We start from the raw sequence: 21,161 nt of genomic DNA, 5'->3' as shown, positions 1-21,161 counted from the left end.
CTTCTCCCTGACTGACCTAATTTACTTTTCGGGTGACCTACAACATAAAGCGAAGTTCCACCCAATAGTGGAACGTGTGCTCTTTTGTCTCCCCCCCCCCCCCCCGGGTGCAGTTGGCACCTTTCAGGGGGGACAGGCTACCAGTAGGAGAGAGGAGCAGGGCCTCAGGCATGCGCAGTAGGGTTCCCAGCATGAAGCAGTAAGGCTACACTGCCGGGATTCCCTTGCACGCAATGGCGGTGGCAGCACCTGACAGCTGATGGAAACGTCCGCTGCGGTGCCGACATCACTTGACTCCAGGACAGGTAAGTGTCCTATTATTAAAATCCAGCAGCTGCAGTATGTGTATCTGCTGGCTTTTTAAATTTATTTATTTTTATTATTTTTTTTTTTTTAAGTATATTTAAACTCAAACAAAAATATAAGTTGAAGCTTTCCTGTCTCTTAAAGTGGAGGTTCACCCGGAAAGTAAATTTTTAAGATTAGATTGATGCTCATTTAGTCTAGGGGAATCGGGTGTATTTTTTTAAATCGAAGCAGTACTTACCGTTTTAGAGAGCGATCTTCTCCGCCGCTTCCGGGTATGGTCTTCGGGACTGGGCGCTCCTATTTGATTGACAGGCTTCCGACGGTCGCATTCCAAAAGTAGCCGAACGTCGGTGCGCAGGCGCCGTATAGAGCCGCACCGACGGTCTGCTTCTTTCGGCTACTCGTGACGTGATGTATGCGACCGTCGGAAGCCTGTCAATCAAATAGGAGCGCCCAGTCCCGAAGACCATACCCGGAAGCGGCGGAGAAGATCGCTCTCTAAAACGGTAAGTACTGCTTCGATTTTAAAAAAACTACCCGATTCCCCTTGACAAAATGAGCATCAATCTAATCTTAATTTTTTTTTTTTCGGGTGAACTCCCGCTTTAATGTGATGGCTGCATTCATGCGTTTTTTTTGGGGTGGGTGGGGGGTGGAGTGGTGGTTTCAGGCATTTTAGTCTGATTATCCTTGTTTCCTGTCCTAATGTTCTCACAGTACTGTATCAATGGTGGTCCAGTGTTGTCACCCTAGGACAGGAATTGTTCTCGACCTAGCTCAGGAGAGGTTATCTTGTAGTCCACAGAGAGAACTGGGCGCAACGATAACTAATAACCATGCATGAAAGGCAAAGAACACAGGAAGATGCCATTCACAAGATTTTTGCTGAATGAACAGGTTTTCTATTGCACTTATAAAATGGATATAACAAAACCCCTACGGTAATGTATTTGATGGACCCATAGGAAGCCAGTATTAGAATGAACATTTGGGGTTGTAGGCCATCTGTGTGTGACTTTACACCTACCTTTACTTTCCTAACGGTAAGATAAAGTGCTGTGCGGTTCCTCTTGGCCTGCTTGTGCTAAGACTTTTCAGACCTTATGGGAGAGATTTACTAACACGGGAGCACGGGAATCTGGTGCAGCTGTGCATGGTAGCCAATTGGCTTCTAGCTTCATCTTGTTCAACTAAGCTTTGACAATAAAACCTGGAAGCTTATTGGTTTCTCTGCAAAGCTGCACCAGATTTTGCATGCTTCAGTTGTAGTACTGTCCCCCATGTGTTGGCTGTGTAGAATCCTCTGACAATGAGACCGGAAGCAGGGTGTTCAGGGAAGGTAACAGATCATTCGTGGTGTTGGGACTTTACATTGGAAATGTAAAGGAAAGCATAATGGTACATGATAGCCCTGTCTCCAGAATTAATAGGCTTGTATAGTTTTACTTGTGTTTTAGCACAGTAACCCTGCATTAGGAGTGGTGTTGTGTGCTCATTGCGTGTTCTATTGTGTACCTCGTTAAACATTCAACAATGTAAAAGTCCTAAAAGCTCCAACAAGTTCTTAAACAATGTAGAATAGTAATGTTCACTTGGACAGAATTCTCACCGCTCCAGGTGAGCCTCGTGATGATCAGGGGTTGTTGAACCAACAGGGTGCTGGCAATGCGGTAATGGCAAAAAACAAAAGAACAAAAGCTGGACAGCCGCACTCCAAAATTTTCTTTAAAAGAGATGTCTTTATTTTCAACTGTGCATACAGTCACTGCAAGCCCACAAAAATCAGTATGGCCAACGTTTCGCACTGGCGTCATGGCCATGACTAAGCACTGACGCCAGTGCAAAACGTTGGCCATACTGATTTTTGTGGGCTTGCAGTGACTGTATGCACAGTTGAAAATAAAGACATCTCTTTTAAAGAAAATTTTGGAGTGCGGCTGTCCAGCTTTTGTTCTTTTGTTTTTTTACCAGTAATGTTCACTTGGTTTCTGAACGCCTCTTACAAAAATGGTATAGTATAACCATTTTATAACAGACATATAGTCCGAAGGATGAGGAGCCACAATTCCAAAAATATGTGCTATGCCATGTCTGCTAATGTCGGTCACATTACGTTTAACAATTTGATAACGTTTGTCCATATTTTATTTTCCTGAATGGCTTAGGACATGTTTCAGCCCTAATACAGCTGTAAAACCTTGTCTATTAGTATGTTGCATTACACCATTCCAGATTTAGTATATTTCAGTAACTATATGTACTGCTAATATAGGTATTCCTGTTGGTGTATTTTTATGGTACATTTTATTTCAGGTGCGCTGGATGATGTACTGGATCGTGTTCGCACTCTTTATGACAGTAGAAACGTTTACAGATGTTTTCATTTCATGGTAAGATCACCCCCCTAGCCACCTGTGTGTGTATTGTGACAGGAAGTCAGGTAAATCTGTGGGTGTTACAGACGGGACATACATTTCTGCCTTGTTTAGACAATACACCAATTGTTATTAGGCGTCGGCTGCAAAGTAGCCAGAAAAGGTCTAAGGGCGTTGGAAAACCTCAGCTGTTCAGAATGAGGCAATTAAGGCCTCTATAAGTAATCCAGAGGATTACCACTGAATTGCTGCATCCTGAGGCTTTCTGAGTGAAAAAGAGCAGTAGCTGAAAGTCTTCTGAGGAGGTGAGGAAGTGATTGATTTTTCTGTGTGATAAAAATCAAAAGACTATTGTTTTTCTGCTGTGTGACCAGCAGTGTCTGCCCAGCACTAGGCTGTGCCGGACTCCGGTAGACGCCCCAAGTGGCCAGGGTTTATTTTATGTTTGATTTTGTTTATGCTGTTTGGACGCTTGCACTTGTTTCCAGCAAGATGGACGAATAAACCAAAATCTTTGTTTTCAACCGTCTTCGACTGCCTGTCTGTATAAATTCAGTGTGTGGTGAACCCATCCAAGGGGTCACACACCCCGCTACCGAGCTAACCCCTTACAGTGTATATATAAACCTGTCACATTTGCATTATCCATACAGCCTGGCAGTATCAACTGTCATCCTCTGGCAGTATCAACTGTCATCCTCTGGCAGTATCAACTGTCATCCTCCTAATGACCTATGCACAGTGAATTGCCTACTTTATTCTACCACTTGGTTGAGTGTGGGTGTTTTACATGCTAAGGCCTCTTGCACATGATACTCCTGTTTGAGCATCTACTTTTTCAAATGAGTTTTTTTTTTTTTTTTGGTATGTATTTTTGCGCAAATGCATGAAATCTTATTCTTCTGTACAATATGTAAATGGACATTTGCGTGCATTGGCACATATTTGCTCACGTGAGGTGTAAATTGCTGACCAAAAAAGCAGATTTTTCTAATTTTCTTTTACTGGAGAATGCACAGTGCTTGTTTACGCGCTTGTGTGCGTAGGCACGTTACAATTCATGGGCTGTATTTTAGCTCAGTAAAACAAAAAAGCTGTACTGAGCTTTTTTAAGCTGGAATGTGCAAGAGGCCTTCTTTGCTGCTGGGGCACTTCTATTGGATGAGGGGATGTAAAATACAGTGGGGCAAAAAAGTATTTAGTCAGCCACCAATTGTGCAAGTTCTCCCACTTAAAAAGATGAGGCCTGTAATTGTCATCATAGGTATACCTCGACTTAGAGACAAAATGTGGAAACAAATCCAGGCAATCATTGTCTGATTTGGAAAGAATTTATTTGCAAATTATGGTGGAAAATAAGTATTTGGTCTCCTCTACAAACAAGCAAGATTTCTGGCTCACAGACCTGTATCTTCTTCTTTAAGAGGCTCCTCTGTCCTCCACTCATTACCTGGTATTAATGGTACCTGTTTGAACTTGTTATCAGTATAAAAGTCACCTGTCCACAACCTCAAACAGTCACACTCCAAACTCCACTATGGTGAAGACCAAAGAGCTGTCGAAGGACACCAGGAAACAAAATTGTAGACCTGCACCAGGCTGGGAAGACTGAAGCTGCAATAGGCAAATAGCTTGGTGTGAAGAAATCAACTGTGGGAGCAATAATTAGAAAATGAAAGACATACAAGACCACTGATAATCTCCCTCAATCTGGGGCTCCACGCAAGATCTCAGCCCGTGGGGGTCAAAATGATCACAAGATGGGTGAGCAAAAATCCCAGAACCACACGGGGGGGGACCTAGTGAATGACTTGCAGAGAGCTGGGACCAACGTAACAAAGGCTACCATCAGTAACACTACACTGTCAGGGACTCAGATCCTGCAGTGCCAGATGTGTCCCCCCTGCTTAAGCCAGTACATGTTCGGGCTCATCTGGGGTTTGCTAGAGAGCATTTCCAGAAGAGGATTGGGAGAATGTCAGATGAAACCAAAGTAGAACGGTTTGGTAGAAACACAACTCGTGTTTGGAGGAGAGAGAATGCTGAGTTGCAACCAAAGAACACCATACCTACTGTAAAGCATGGGGGGTGGCAACATCATGCTTTGGGGCTGTTTCTCTCATATACTCTCTAATAAGCTAAGCAATATTTGCCCTCATATGCAACTATTAGTTGACTTAACAACTCCTATTTACTACGTGCTTGACATAAGTCTTATTTACTTATGGGCCTTGCCCTAATTCGCGGAACATGTTCGCTCTAACTTTTCTATGCTATGGGTTGATAGTATTTCATACCAACTCCCTTGGTGGCCTAATACATTTCTATATGTTTAAGTGGTATGATGTAGAGAATACCCAAACTCCTGTTTGCGTGGAGTGAGGCCTGGGGTCCTGTACTGATAGTCACTTGCATATAGAGGTGCATTGGAATCTTTAAAGTATATATTATAATTTTAAGCGCTAAGCTCTGGTCGCATCTTGTAATGCGTCCATCCTTAGTAGCTCAACGCCTTTCTTTCTGTGAGAGAGAGAGATGACGTAGAAAAAAAACTCCTGTTTGTCTGGAGTGACGCCTGGGGTCCAATACTGAATTCTCACATAAAGAAGTGCATTGAAATCATTGCTAACCGCAGTTGTGGTTCACTCTGTTCACCAGAGCTGTTACATCTAGAGGAGATCTGCATGGAGGAATGGGCCAACATACCAGCAACAGTGTGTGGCAACCTTGTGAAGACTTACAGAAAACGTTTGACCTTTGTCATTGCCAACAAAGGATATATAGCAAAGTATTGAGATGAACTTTTGATATTGACCAAATACTTATTTTGCACCATAATTTGCAAAAAAAAATCTTTCCAAATCAGACAATGTGATTGTCTGGATTTGTTTCCACATTTTGTCTCTCATAGTTGAGGTATACCTATGATGACAATTACAGGCCTCTCTCATCTTTTTAAGTGGGAGAACTTGCACAATTGGTGGCTGAATAAATACTTTTCTCCCCCACTGTATAGAACAGTTTTTCCAACATCTAAACAATGTCCAAAAATGGAATTGTGTTCCAAAATGATTATATTTTTCCTTCGATACATTTGTACTGAACTCTGAATGCACTTTAGGTGCCAATTTAAAATTGTAGAATGTGTACTTAAAGTACAAAGGTTGGAAAAGAGCTGTTGGACAATTATATAGCGCAGTCTTGTATGTCTGCGGGCACTGATGCCCACTTGACGACATTTTAATACATAAAGACAACTAATGTATATAGTTTTATTTTTTATTTTGTTATGTATATTCTTCAGTTTTGATAGAAATGGAAGGGAGATGACGTATTTGCTAAATGTGTCTAGTTTTTGCTACTTTACTCTGTGCTCAGTTTTGTTCTGTTTTCATTGGTTCTCATTCTCTGGTTGGTTTTTCAGGTTCCCATTCTACTATGAGATAAAAATGGCCTTTGTCATCTGGTTGCTGTCTCCATACACAAGAGGGGCCAGCCTTCTGTACAGGAAATGTATCCATCCTGCACTGTCCCTAAGGGAAAAGGTAATTAGAGTATCCATTCTCCGTCACCCCCTGTACATAAACCTAACCTTCCCGTACATCTACCCCGGGGCTGGCAGAGTTTAATCCTTCTGTGAAGTTATCAGACACACATTACTAGTTTTATTGAAGGTTCACTGTCCTGCTTTTAGAAGCTTACTTTGTAGCCTTTTGGACTGTTTCCAAAACCATATCGTCTAGGTAAAGGGCCACTTTTAATCTTTTACTAAAGCTTGCTGGTAAAGCTTATTAACCACTTGCTTACTGGGCACATATACCCCCTTCCTGCCCAGGTGAAATTTCAGCTTCCGGCACTGTGTCGCTTTAACTGACAATTGTGCGGTCGTGTGATGTGGCTTCCAAACAAAATTGGCGTCCTTTTTCCCCACAAATAGAGCTTTCTTTTGGTGGTATTTGATCACCTCTGCGGTTTTTTATTTTTTGCGCTATAAACAAAAAAGAGCCACTATTTTGAAAAAAAAAATATTTTTTACTTGTTGCTATGTTGCTTGTTGGTAAAAAAAAAACAAAAAACACAATAAGCGACTGGTTTGCGCAAAAGTTATAGCGCCTACAAAATAGGGGACAGAATTATTATTATTATTTTACTAGTAATGGCGGCGATCTGCGTTTTGTTTTGGGACTGCGACATTATGGCGGACACATCGGACACTTTTGACACCATTCACATTTATACTGCGATCCGTGCTAGAAATATGCACTAATTACTGTATAAATGTGACTGGCATTGAAGGGGTTAACACCAGGGGGTGAGGGAGGGGTTAAATGTGTACCCTGCATAGTGTTACGAACTGTGGGGGAAGGGGACTGACTGGGTGAGTTGACCGATCTGTGTCCCTATCTACAAGGGACACAGATCGGTCTCCTCTCTCCCTGACAGGACGTGGATACACAGATCCACGTCCTTGTCTCTGTAACCGACGATCGCGGGTGCCTGGCGGACATCGCGGCTGCCAGGCACGCGCATCGGCATCTCAGTGATGTGGCCAGCGCGCCCCCTAGTGGCCAGGAGGAGCGGAGGCCGTAAAAAGACGGCCTCCCAGATTTAGAGCCACCCTGCGGCCGTACAAAGTCGTACGGCCGTCAGGAAGTGGTTAATCACTCTTATTAGTGTTTGTCTGTTTTTTTTTATTTTTATTATTTTCTTAGATTGTCATGTGGAATGGATATCTCTACATCAGTAAAAAAAATAACAATATTGCAAATTGCACTGAACATTGAAATATGATTGATATACAAGTCGTGTATTCATTTCTCTCTGTGCTGATGGTTGTTTTAGTTCACTGTCACAGATCCCTCGCTGACTCGATCTTTAGGGAATGTACGTGTGTGGGCGATCAGAGTTGGGGAGGGATCGTTGCAGGGGTAAATGGTGGCATTGTCTGTAAGAAAGTGGCACCATGAAAATTATGGTTGGTACACTTTAGGACCATTGCTTGAAAAGAAAAAATGCCACTGCCACTTCTAATTGTATAAAATAATGTAAAACAGAAATTAAACCTATACCATGCACATTAAGAAATAAGAAAAAAAAATGTATTTTTTCCTATTTCTTAATGTGCATGGTATAGGTTTCATTTGTTATTTTCCAGGTCTGAAGTAGTTAAGCATAATGTAATAGTCTAATAAAGCAAATGCAAAAATCAGGTTCTGCAGTCATGGCAACCGGTAGATTCCAGCATTCATTTTAGAGCTAACGCATTATGAACTATGCATTGCCAGTAATTATGGTTGTTAATGCATGCTTTAAAGATTTGTAAACTCGCCCTGCAGTGATTATGCGCTTTCCAGGATTTGATGTGTGTGTGTGTGTGTGTGTGTGTGTGTGTTTTTATTTTGTTTTAAATGTACTTTTTTTATGGGGTTTTAAAATACAAATTCCACATTATCACAATCCCTACTCTGATTCCCCTACAAAAAGTAATATTTTTTGTATTCTAATGCTTACAATTTATGCAGCACTTTACATACAGTCCATTCACGCCAGTCCTCGGGCTCATGAAGGAGACACTCTAAAGCAGGGGTCTCAAACTGGTGGCCTCCTGCTGAACTACAATCCCATGAGGCATTGCAAGGCTGACAATTACAAGCATGACTCCCAGAGGCATGATGGGACTTGTAGTTCCGCAACAGCTGGATGGCCACCAGTTTGAAAACCGTGCTCTAAAGTATCTTGCATACACATATTAGGGCTAGGTAACCCACCAGCGTGTCTTTGGTACATATTTAAACTGTTCCTCCCTCCTATGGGTAGTAATATCCTTTCTCCTCTTGCGTGTCAATGTAGAACAGATTCTTGTGAAGGGGCCAAGGCTCAGTGGGGTGAAGAGTTGGGCTTGGCAATACATACTATTGAAGGGCATTTAATTTTTGCTCTGGAGCCCTGGCAGCAGCTAAGGTTACTATAGTAGAGTAGCTGGGGCTGACCTAGGAGAGCTGTACTATGGCGATGACCAGAGTAAGTGTGGTTTGAGATGTTTGGCTGTTTCCACTCACTGTTATATTTGCTGAGGGATTTCATATCTGGCTGCACTCACATTTTGGCGCACAGAAAGGACCCCAACAAGAACAAAGTTAAAATTGTCTGTCTAGATGTCAACAAAAACTGTGCTTTATAGTGGTTGGTTCTAAACCCTTAAATCATGGGTCCTCAAACTACGGCCCTCCAGTTGTTCAGGAACTACAATTCCCATTGTGCCAAGTCATGCCTGTGAATGTCGGAGTTTTACAATGCCTCATGGGATTTGTAGTTCCACAACAGATGGAGGGCCGTAGTTTGAAGATCCCTGCCTTAAATATACCCAGTGAAGTGACTGGCCTCAGGTGATACACAGAGGTGTAACAAATTTATCCTACATTATATTGTACCTGTTTCTCTGCAGTTTTTCTGAGCTTCCAGAAAAAAAGGGGCAGGGAGCTGAAGTTACACTCTGCAGATCTCAGTGAGGAGGTCTTAGAGAGCTGATTGGGAGGAAGAGGAACATGGCTGAGACTGGTAATCAGCTGGTCGTCCCTTCCCTGTCACCATTTTTCTCTTGGTGTCAGAAAGACTTGTTGGAAGTGTTTAATGCTGATAGCAGAGGAACGGGGCAGCAGACAGAAATGACGCTAGGGGCTCATTTACACTTGCTTCGACTTTAAAACGCGTTAAGGCACTTAAAGAGACATGGAGTATTATCTTGTAGGATGTATATAGCGCCAACAGTTTGTGCAGCACTTTACAACATGAAATATAATTTGCGAAGCAAAGAAAAAGCAAGGTGTAAACAGGACTGTAAACTAATCATTTTTATTTGGTGACAGGCACTTTGGTGTTCAGAGAGCTTTAAACATGTGTGTTTGAAGCAAGTGTAGACAAGTGCTTTTAATTGAGACCAGTACAATGTGTACAATACAATGTGTACTGGTCTCAATTAAAAGCACTTGTCTACACTTGCTTCAAAACAAGGCTTCGGACACACTTTTTTAGAGGGCTATGCTTTGTACATATTTCATGTCTGAGGTTTACAACCAGTATTAACAAAAAAAAAAAACTTTTAGTAGTGCTTAGATAATGCATTTTGCAGTGACACATTCCTTCATGCCTCTGTTTTATATCCCCCTTTTCTGTGTCTGCTGCTCTGCATGTCTTCATTATTCTCCCCCTGCTTACTGGGCCATTCACTCCTGTTCTCGTCTGATCTACTAAGTACGCAAGCCTGACTGCTAACCGTTTTTTTTTCTCGCATACTTTAGATGCCTCTTTTATGCGTTTCACTTTTGTATGGCTGCTAACAGTACACATAGAAGATACTGACAGTGTATGATAGCTGTGTGTAATTTTTATATACCTGCTTTGGTATGATGACACATGACAGACGCTTGGGGGGGTTATTTACGAATGGCATATCCACTTTGCACTACAAGTGCACTTGGAAGTGCAGTCGCTGTGAATCTGAGGGGTAGATCTGAAATGAGGGGAAGCTCTACTGATTTTATCATCCAATCACGTGCAAGCTAAAATGCTGTTTTTTATATTCCTTGCATGTCCCCCTCGGATCTACAGCGACTGCACTTCCAAATGCACTTTCAGTGTGCTTTTCAAGTACTTTGTAGTTTGCACTTGTAGTGCAAAGTTGATTTGCCTTTGGTAAATAACCCCCGTGGCGTGAACTCTGTACAAGGTCTGGTAGTGATCGTTGTGCTGGAATGGGCTTCTCCACACTGGCCTGTGATAGAAGGAGTCCCTCAGGCTACTCCCAGATTCCAGCAGCTTCTTCTGTCCTGACCTGTTTCTCCGCTCAGAACAGCTGCGGGAAGAGCGTCTGAGACCTGCAAATACCTCCGCGTTAACCTCTTCCCTGCTGAGCATGACTCCTGACCCAAATCTGTTTATCTTTCTAGGAGATCGATTCTTATATTGTACAAGCAAAGGAGCGAGGCTACGAGTCTGTGGTCACTCTTGGTCGAAGGGGACTGAATATCGCAGCTTCTGCTGCCGTGCAGGCTGCCACCAAGGTACTTCTTACGTCTATTTGGGAGATTTTCCTATTGAAGTACAAAGTGAATACACAGAGCAGTAGATTGGTGAAATATTGATTGATTTTTTATAAAGGGGTTAGGAAAGCTTAAACATTTCATAAAATGCAGGCCTCAATGTGGAGCCTTCAGCGTTCCATGGCATTCTCTCTGGTTAAAGCAACAAAGAGAACTGATTGGTTGAGAGGCTAGTTATATGATTATGACAGGTCAAGTAACTGGGGGTTGGCACTTTTTTTTTTTTCTTCCCTACTCCATTAAGAATAGGGGTTTTGCAACAGAGGGCTAAGCACATGTATAAGACTGTATTTACCGTATTTATCGGCGTATACCGCGCACTTTTTTGCCCTGAATATCAGGGCAAAATCGTGGGTGCGCGGTATACGCCGATACCCGCTTTCCCGCGCTGAGTTTGAATACTGCGCCGACATATACCAAGCGCAGTACACTCGGGTATAGTCGGGCAGTCTCGGCTCCTTCCGCGCTCACGTCCTGGACGTACAGGACGTCAGCGCGAGAGTTGCCGAGCATTGCCGACAATACACGAGTGTACTGCGCTCTGTATATGTCGGCGCAGTATTCAAACTCGGCGCGGGAAACGAGCGGAGAGGACGCCCGACCCGCCGAATTGCAATGGAATCTATATTCTACGGTTAGAACAGAAGTCAGAATGAAAATCCTCACTCTCCAAGTAGATAAGGGCGTCATATCCAGTTTATTTATAGAACAATATCATAGTAGAAATTAGATGGGATACCAAAAACATACAAAGAAAAAATATACAAGCTTTCAAAACAGAACCCGTGGCTCTAAAGCAGGGGTCACAAAACTACGGCCCTCCAGTTGTTCAACAACTACTATTCCCACCATGCCTAGCCATGTCTGTGAATATCAACATTTTAAAATGCCTCATGGGACGTGTCGTTTCGCAACAGCTGGAGGGCCGTAGTTTGAAGCTCCCTGCTCTAAAGTGTCTAAATTACAGACGGCCACAACTTTCAGGTAACTTGGTTCCCCCTGGTGGTGAATTTCCAAATCGAAAAAATGTGTAGTATGTTGAAATTTATACAAAGGACCACATGTAACCGCTTGGCTAGAATGCAAACAAAATTTATCGACTTTACAGCGGTAGTAAATTCTTGAGACAAAATATTTTATTTTATTTTTTTATCCTGCAAGGCATTATGTGCTAGTATGTACAGCATACTGGCACATTATGACAGACTTGCCTTGAAACAAAGCCCTCCGACAGCATGCTGACAGAAGTAAACTTTTTTTTTTTTTATATTCCAATTCTTAGATGTGATGGCTGTATTTGTGTTTTTTTTGTTTTTTCACTTGGTGATTCAGCCAGTAAGGCCTCATTCACACTTGGCCGTTCGGGTCCGTCTGTCGGCGGACCTGAACGGCCGCTCCATGCATCGCTATGGAGCGTCGGATGTCAGTGGAGACATGTCCGCTGACATCCGACCCGCTAAAAACAGACATGGGGGCCACGTCCCCATCCGTCCATGCAGATTGGATCGGGTAAGATCTGATGAAAACGGACATGCTGTCCGTTTTCATCAGATCGCTCCATAGGGACACAGCGGTGCCCGACAAGCCCCTCCCCGCTCAGTGAGCAAAGAGGAGCTTGTCATCATCGGCTCAGCGGAGATCTGCGGACTGATCTCCCGCTGAGCCAACTGGAGCAGGCGGACTCTGTAGCGACGGAGTCCGCCAAGTGTGAATGAGGCCTAAGTCTGTTGTCTTTTCAACAGAACAAGTTGTCCTGCATATGTAGCAGTTGAGAGAAACCATTTACCACTGACGGGTGCTTAACAATGGTCCGCTTTTTATTCTATATATGTAACACATTTTATCCCACAATGGGGGGAAAGTAACTGCTTCTAAAGTGTTATAGCTGGAGTGTGGCTTCAAATTGTTAGTGTATCTGAAGTCTGCTGGTCTATCTAACACTCCCCTCCCCAGACTGACAATGCTGCTATCCAGAGGTGCGCCTTCATCCAGAGGGGAGCCACTCTGATACAGGAGGTGTCACTGGCCAGACTGCCAGGTGAATACAGAAGGGAAAAGAAGCCTAAAAAAAACGAATGTAGCCACCATATATGATTGGTAAACTGCAATATATTATTATTATTTATTTATTTGGGGGGGGGGGGGGGGTTTAATATTGCGTTAAAGCTGAGTTCCACCCAAAGTGGAACTTCGGCTTAAACCACTCCTCACCCCCTTACATGCCACATTTGGCATGTAATTATTTTTTGGGGGGGCTTCAGTAGGAGTGGGACTTCCTGTCCCACTTTCTCCTTCCGCCCAGGGACCGCTTAGGCGACTCGTCATATCGCCTAATGCGGCCCCTCCCTGTAGGCGATCACCTGGGACACGTGACAGGTCCCAGGCGATCGCCTGTCCACTCAGGGAGCGCAGCGCCGTTCGCAGTAAGTGCATGGCCGTGAAGCCGAAAGCTGTCATGGCCGGGTGCCCACAGTTAGAATGGAGGCGCCAGGGGGGGGGCTCCTGGCGTCGCTGGACAGTGGAGCAGGTAAGTGTATGTTAAAAGCCAGCAGCTACACTTTTTGTAGCTGCTGACTTTTAATAAACATAAAGGCTGGAACTCCGCTTTAAGGTACATGTGGGCATGATCAAGTTTATGGATGGATTGAGCAATTACATGGGATTATGTTATGCGGTAAAGAGTTTGTCATGAAGTATAGAAAATTTAGTTTGGTATGATTGGATGAGCACAGACACTAGAGATCCAGGCAATGCCAGGCCATTCCTCCTCTGATGGCTCCTAAAAAAACAAAACAAAAAAAACTTTTGCCTGGATCACACATTTGCTTTGCTGTAGCACATAACATGCTGCTGCTGCTGCTTTGCAGGGCCTTACTTTTTTGTATGGAACCCCATGGCAATATACCTACATCGTTGTGCATTGTGTTAGGGGGGGGAAAGGGGTTCATGTGCGTGTGTGTTTTTTTTTTTTTTTCACTGTGGGTGCGTTGGCAGAACAGGTTGGCCCCTTGCACATGGGCGTCATAATTTACTGATGTTTACTCCAGTGTAAAGATATGAGTAATGTTGAGTATAGGCGAGTAAAGATGTGTAAGCATATTGGCGAGTAAAATTCTTCATTGCCAGTATTGAAATATAGTCCCTTTATACTCGTGTAAACATTAAAAAAGTAAACTTGTGTATGAGCGTAAATTACCGCACTCAAATCGGTATTGCTGATTTCTTCTGAGCTGGGTGCAATGTCTCATAGACAACCATGCATCTCATTTCAGATCCGTAAAAAAAACTTTTCTTATTTTACTCCTGTGTGCAAGAGGCCTTATAGATATAATTAAACCCTACAGGTTTATCTGACCACCTATAATGAAGAACTCTCTGGTCTACTATAGCTATACTGTAATGGTTGGTGTCACTGAATTTGCTAAGATTCATTGTTACTATGGGGTTGATTTACGAAAGGAAAATCCACTTTGCACTACATGTGCACTTGAAAGTGCAGTCGCTTTAGATCTGAGGGGAAGATCTGAAATGAGGGGAAGCTCTGCTGGTTTTATCATCCAATCGTGTACTAGCAAAAATGCTGTTTTTTATTTTCCCTACATGTCCCCTTCAGGATCTACAGAGACTGCACTTCCAAGTGCACTTGCAGTGCACAGTGGATTTGCCTTTAGTAAATAAACCCCTATATGTTGTATATCCAACTATAGCAAAGTTTTTTTTTTTTTCTTTCTGTAACTTATCAATTTTATGTTTAGGGACAAGGAGCCCTGGTTGGGCGTCTGCGCAGTTTCAGCATGCAAGATCTAAGGGAGCTCCCGGATGATGCCCCACTACACTACAGAGACCCACTTTATCCAGATGGCGCTGATCTCCAGCGACGCCCCATTAGTAAGTCATGATTGGGGGGGGTCACTATATATTCTATAGCGCTAGCTGAAAATCTGTCTTTTTTATTTTTTTATTTTTTTTTGGTTTTTATATAGCTGTGGTTAAGTAACTACCATAAATAGAAATCTAGAAAATGAATAAATCACACATTGAAATTACCAAATACTTCTTTATTCCTTACTTTTTTTTTTTGCCTCTGTCCCCTATTCTGGGAGGCCCTGACAACCATGTCTCGACTTTCCTCTGCAAGGCCCGACTCTCATATCTACTCCTAGAGTCTCCACGTTTACCGTCATTACACATTTCAGTCCCTAACCACCTCTTGCATCATGTCTGCAATCTCTTACTTAAACACGCTGCTAATAGTAATGGCAAAATTTCCATTTGGTGCGCCACTAGCAGGTTTGATACAGGAGATGGTCATAGACTGCAGACATGATACAAGAGAGCAATGCAGCCTCACCAGTGCCAGTCATATGCAGCCTACTAGTGCCCAGTAGCTTTACCAGTGCACGTCATATACAGGCTCACCAGTGCCCGTCATATGCAGCCTCACCAGTGCCCAATGCCTGTGCCTGGATCAGAGCGGCGATCTCTGTGTCACGGAGCTGGATTTGAATTGCCCAGGCCGCAGTAACAATGTCCCGCCTCCTGTTATTGCGTCACACTGATTCAATGTCCCGGCATTGTATCAGTGTGCCGTCTATCACAGGAGGTGGGACATTGTTACTACGGCCTGGACAATTCAGCTCCATGACATATAGCGATTGCGGTATCTGCTGTTTTTTTTTCTTTTCGGCATGATTTAAAAAAAAAAACAGTTTTCGGATGATAATATTCGGTGGGCAAAACTTTTGGTGCACCGCTAATTTTCAGCATTGAAAAAAGACCCATAGGAAGGCTAGGTCTTTATATCAGGACACTAGTGCATAGGCATGGTGTAATGTATGATGGTAAATGGGTTACACCAGAAGTATTGCTTTGTCTGCCATGTTCTCCTCCTAGTTTAATCTAGCAGACACTCATTTTGGGACAATCTACAGAATTTAAAGTGCTGAATTAAAAAGCTTGTCGGCATTCAGAAAAAAGGGAGGAGAGAGCTGAAGTTCTACTCCTGCAGAGCTCAGTGAGGAGAGTGGGCATGATCAAGTTTATGGATGGATTGAGCAATTATATGGGATTATGTTATGCGGTAAAGAGTTTGACATGAAGTGTAGGAAATTAAGAAAAAAGGGAGGAGAGAGCTGAAGTTTTACTCCTGCAGAGCTCAGTGAGGAGAGCTGATTGGAGGGAAGGGACACGCCCTGCTTCACATAGCACCCAGGAACAGAGATGAGGCTGTCAATAATCTGGAGTTCCCTCCCCTGTCACCATTTTCTCCTGGTGTCAGGAAAACGTGTCAGAAGTGACTCTTGCTGATGGCAGAGGAACGAAGCAGAAGACAGAAATTAATTGAGACAAGTACACACTATAGAGGGATAGGCTTTGTTCGTATTTAATGTCTGAGGTTTACAACCACTTTAATATCAGTTGGACTGCTAAAATTACTTTAAAAATCCAGTTTCAATGACCACATGGAATTAAGCTGCTTACTTTGTACAGTACTTTATTTTGCTGGTTTGGGAATCTTGCTATGTCATGTGGATGAAATGTTTGCTTGGGATTTGCTAAAAGCTGATTTATATATTTATTTTTTTGCAGGTTATCCCGCTCAGTCCCAAGCCGACAGTGACTCTATGGATGAGAGGTGGTCGGATTCAGAAAGCAGAACTGCAGCGAGAACACGGGGCGGTCTACCTTCAAAACCATTGCAGAGGAGCCAAAGCCTGAAGGTCAGCAAGAAGAAGGTGCTGAGTAGAGAGGTGAGAATCGGCCTATTGTTTATACTGTCAGCATTGTACATACCACTGAAGACGTGTCCTGCAGCACATTATATAGCCTGCCCGGTCAAATTGGATTAATTTATTATACAACTTAGTGCTGCTGTATTGTACAGCTTGATATGCAGAGAACACAACACTTAAAGCGGGGGTTCACCCTATCGACGGGAAAAAAAATAATTTTTTTTCTTTTACCTTTAAATCAGGCATTGTAGCGCGAGCTACAGTATGCCTGTCCCGAATTTTTTCCCCCCATACTCACCTTGTAGTCGTCCATCGAAGATACCGGGGAATGGGCGTGCCTCTGGAGACGGAGGATGATTGACGGCCGGCTCTGGCGCGTCACGCTTCTCCGGAAATAGCCGAAATAGGCTTGGTCTTCACGACGCGTGCGCATAGCCTGTGCGCACGCGCCGTGAAGAGCCGAGACCTACTCCGGCTGTCTTCGGGGAGAGTGACGTGCCAGGGCCGGCCGTCAATCATCCTCCCTCTCCATAGGCACGCCCATTCCCCGCGGGAGCCGAAATCTACGATGGACGACTACGAGGTGAGTACGGGGTTAAAAAAATCGGGACAGGCATACTGTAGCTCGCGCTACAATGCCTGTCTCGATGGTAAAATCAAGTACAAGAGGGTGAACTACCGCTTTAAGCACTGTACAGCATGTCATATAAATGGTAAAAATGGTCTGTATTGCTGTATGTTGGTGTCCTTTACACAGTCCTATGTTACGCTAGATCACACACATGTGGTGTTCTACACATTGTACAGATTCATATACAAAGTATATAAATGCAATCAATTGTATAGGATGTGCATACATTTTCCCGCAGAATGCTATAGTACTGGGATGTGGGTATAGCATCTTGGCAAAAAAAAGGCCAAATAAAAACGGAAACATCTACAACTGCATTTTTATCTGCCAATGGACTTTCCATGTCTTGTCATTTGCACATACTTGCCATACTGCATAGCTAGGCATGTGATTTCAGTTTTGCAGCATTCTGTGTTACCTGTCTGCTGATTTGACAATGTGACAATATATCACCAATGGGATGATGCACTTTGTAGCTCAGTAAGTAGCCATGTGAAGCAGGAACACTCCGTAGCGAATAGTAATGATACCCATCAGGCTATGCCTTGTGATATAGAGATCTGAATCTCTGAATCCCAATATGGGCTGAATATGTAGAGTAGCATTAAAGGCTAAACTTTATTTTTCTCTCAACTTTTTTCATTTTGGATCTAGTAGGGCAGGGTTATAACCCCTGTTTGCTTTTTGTAAACATCCCTTGTAATAGAAATAAGCATGACAGATCCTCCTTTAGGCCCCTTTCACATTGAGGAGTTTTTCAGGCGGTACAGCGCTAAAAATAGCGCTGCTATCGCGCCTGAAAAACTCCTTCACTGCACACTCAATGTGAAAGCCCGAGGGCTTTCACACTGAGGCGATGCGCTGGCGGGAGACAAAAAAATCTCCTGTCAGCAGCATCTTTGGAGCGGTGAGAGGAGCGGCATGTATACCGCTCCTTCACCGCTCCTTCCCATTGAAAACAATGGTAAACCGCGGCAATACCGCCTCTATAGAGGCACATTGCGGGCGGTATTAACTCTTTATCGGCCGCTAGCGGGGGTTAATACCGCACCGCTAGCGGCTGATACCCGCGGCAATTCCGGCGGTATAGCGCCGCTATTTTTAGCGGCGTTATACCGCCACCGCAGCTCCCGCCCCAGTCTGAAAGGGGCCTTATGGAGAGATCTGGGGTGAAAAAACACTTTACTTTTGTTAAACTTTTTTATTTATTTCCACTCAAAGCCAGGGGGTCCTCCAAGGCCATAGAGGTGATGAAGGACCATCTGGTCTTTTATCGCCTCTGTGACCAGGCATCTGCACCGTCGGATCGTTTCTCGGGCACACTGGTAAAAAGGTTAAGCCTGAGAAACCGTGGCGGGAAAGTGTATTAGCGGCCTGCATTCGTGAGACAACCAGCCACTGCCTGAAAAAAATAAAAATAAAAATACCAGTGTTTTGGCTGATGGCTTCAGCCATAACCCCCTGGTAAACCACTTCAAAGCCGCAATGTATATACAGGCGGTCCCTAGTTAAAACATCCGACTTACAAATGGAGGGAGACAACAAGAAGTGAGAGGAAATCTCCCCCCTAGGAAGGGAAATTCTCTCCTGTATGAGTTATGATGGGAAAAGTGTCTCCACTGATGCTTTATTACCAAGGCTTGTTTCCAAAATTTTCAAAATCCAATTGTCATTGTTGGGGTTGTCCCGATACCACTTTTTTAGGACCGAGTACAAGTACCGATACTTTTTTTCATGTACTCGCCGATACCGAATACCGATACTTTTTTTAAATGTCATGTGACAGTTTTCAAACCACAATACAGACTAAGGATATTTTCTTTAGAATTATGAAGAACTCTAACTCAAGACATTATAAAAGAATAAAAATGAGTAAAAATGAATAAAAATATTTTATTTGCTTGTCACGCAGTAGTAAAAAACTTAAAGAATTTTCATAGAACATGTTGATAAATACAAAAGTATTCGGCCAGGCATCGGGAGCATTTGCGCGAGTACAAGTACTCCCGCAAATACTCGGTATCGGTACCGATACTAGTATCGGTATCTGGACAACCCTAGTCATTGTGACAGAAAGTGAGGTCAAATCTTCTGAACAGGGGCACAGACAGCAAAACAAATGTTACCGGGTGACAACCCTTCCCTATGCTATCCAAAAAAAACATAAAAATTGATTTTTTGGCTGGAGCTACACTTAAAAAAATTTACCTGTTCCGACTTACAAACAGATTCAACTTTAGAACAAACCTCCAGGACCAATCTTGTTTCTAACCCGGGGACCACCTGAATATGTATTGTGGTTAATTGAGTACAGATTCTCAACTCCTTTAGTAAATCAGCCTTGATGTGGTGATATTGACATGTCGTGTTCCTAGGTCATCATAGTGGTGTTTAACATGTGTTCTATCCTGATCCATGTAGCTGTTTGTTCTGATATGACAGTACATACATGTTCTGGGTATAGGAGTTATATAGTACAGATGTGATGTGGGTAATGGCTGAATATTTGACACATGGATGTCTTCTATCCTGATCTTCATGGCTGTATTGTGTATATGTATTTCATGGCTGTATAAGAGCTCCAGTCTTTACCAACCCTACAGCATTTCATTCCGTGGCTGACCTCTTGTAATTGTGTGTGTAATGAATTGCAGGCATCTGTAAAGAGCAGCAGAACGCGAGCGAAGAAGAAGGTGGTTCAGTCTGATGCAGAGATGTAACCAATGGAAACTAGGAGTATAGCGGAGGAACTGACTCCACTCGAGTCCTCAAAGAAAGCTGAAAACACTGAATTTTATTTTCCTGCTCACACTGGCTGTGTGTTACAAGGCATGCCTTCACAGTGTGCGTCATCTGTAAATATTGGATATGTGTTGCTGTCTGTCACTATGTCTGATGGGATATGTCAATGTATACACATGCATATCTATGGATATGTCTCACTCTGCACATACAATTGTTTTGTTTTTTTTGTTTTTTTTTCTTTAAAGCTCCATTTATCCTTTTGCCTGGAAAGCCATAATTCTCATTGCTACCTGTCTTTAGATCCTCATAATTCATCAGTAATAATGGGAGTGGTTTACCGAGGCCCCTCCCTCGGTCTGCTGTACAGTGCTGTTAACGCATGACTACATGGATGGGCTTGATTCCCAGAACTAGAATCTAATGGATGGGGCTAAATGTCTTACCTCTCTATATATCCTATCTGTTCCTGTCACATTCCCTTACTCTTAATTCCCTAATTTTTATTTTGGGAGAATAAAGTCTTAATTCCAGGTAGAGACCAATTTCTCTAATGAACTCGGTTTGATTGGAATTCTGCATGTGTGGAACTGATTGGGGGAAAATTGACACTTCCATTTTAAGCGATTTCTTATGCAATTCCCCCACATCATACTTTTTTATTTTTTCTCTGTCTATACTAAACTTTTACGCCTCAACCAGGAGTCAGAGAAGCCGCTGCACTGCGCGCCTCCATGTACTGAACAACTTGTTTAAGACTGCAGTGCAAACTTTGTATGTTGAACACTGCCAAAGAAGTCAGTATGTCTCCTGTACAGTATAAGGTGTGTTACTCCTATTGAGTTTTTTTTCCTCACTATGGGGTTTCTGGTTCTGTCTCCTGAAGATATATTTAATCTTTGCTGTTTTCTTTGATGCACCTTTCTATTCTCAGCATTGGGCCACATGTTCTAGAGACTTTCATACTATGCATTTTTCGTAGTGAAGCAGCCGATGGAAATCCAAAGAGATGTGAGCAGTCTCTGGGAAACATGCAGCTCAGGATTGACTTAAAGCGGGAGTTCACCCATAAAGGCCGTTTTTGCTCTTTTACCCTTAGATGTATGCTCATTTAGTCTAGGGGAATCGGCTAGTTTTTTTAAAATCCGAGCATTACTTACCGTTGTAGAGGGCGATCTTCTCCGCCACTTCCGGGTATGGGTCTTCGGGAGTGGGCGTTCCTTCTTGATTGACAGTCTTCCGACAGGCTTCCGACAGTCGCATCCATCGCGTC

General features: G+C 43.2%; 1 protein-coding gene across 1 annotated transcript in view; it reads left to right on the top strand.

The window, feature by feature from the left end:
- The window catches only part of REEP4 (receptor accessory protein 4), a 30,220-nt gene extending 9,278 nt beyond the window's left edge, over positions 1–20,942 (top strand). Inside the window, exons 3-8 of the mRNA XM_040346150.1 lie at positions 2,623–2,699; positions 6,109–6,229; positions 10,631–10,744; positions 14,539–14,671; positions 16,373–16,533; positions 19,801–20,942. Of these exons, the coding sequence (XP_040202084.1) occupies positions 2,623–2,699; positions 6,109–6,229; positions 10,631–10,744; positions 14,539–14,671; positions 16,373–16,533; positions 19,801–19,866 (672 nt within the window). The 3' untranslated portion in view covers positions 19,867–20,942. The remainder of the gene's footprint in view (positions 1–2,622; positions 2,700–6,108; positions 6,230–10,630; positions 10,745–14,538; positions 14,672–16,372; positions 16,534–19,800) is intronic.
- The last annotated feature ends 219 nt before the right edge of the window (positions 20,943–21,161 follow it).

Source organism: Rana temporaria, chromosome 3, assembly GCF_905171775.1.
Source record: "Rana temporaria chromosome 3, aRanTem1.1, whole genome shotgun sequence".
Classification (NCBI taxonomy): Eukaryota; Metazoa; Chordata; class Amphibia; order Anura; family Ranidae; genus Rana; species Rana temporaria.
This window is presented reverse-complemented; position numbering and strand designations above follow the sequence as displayed.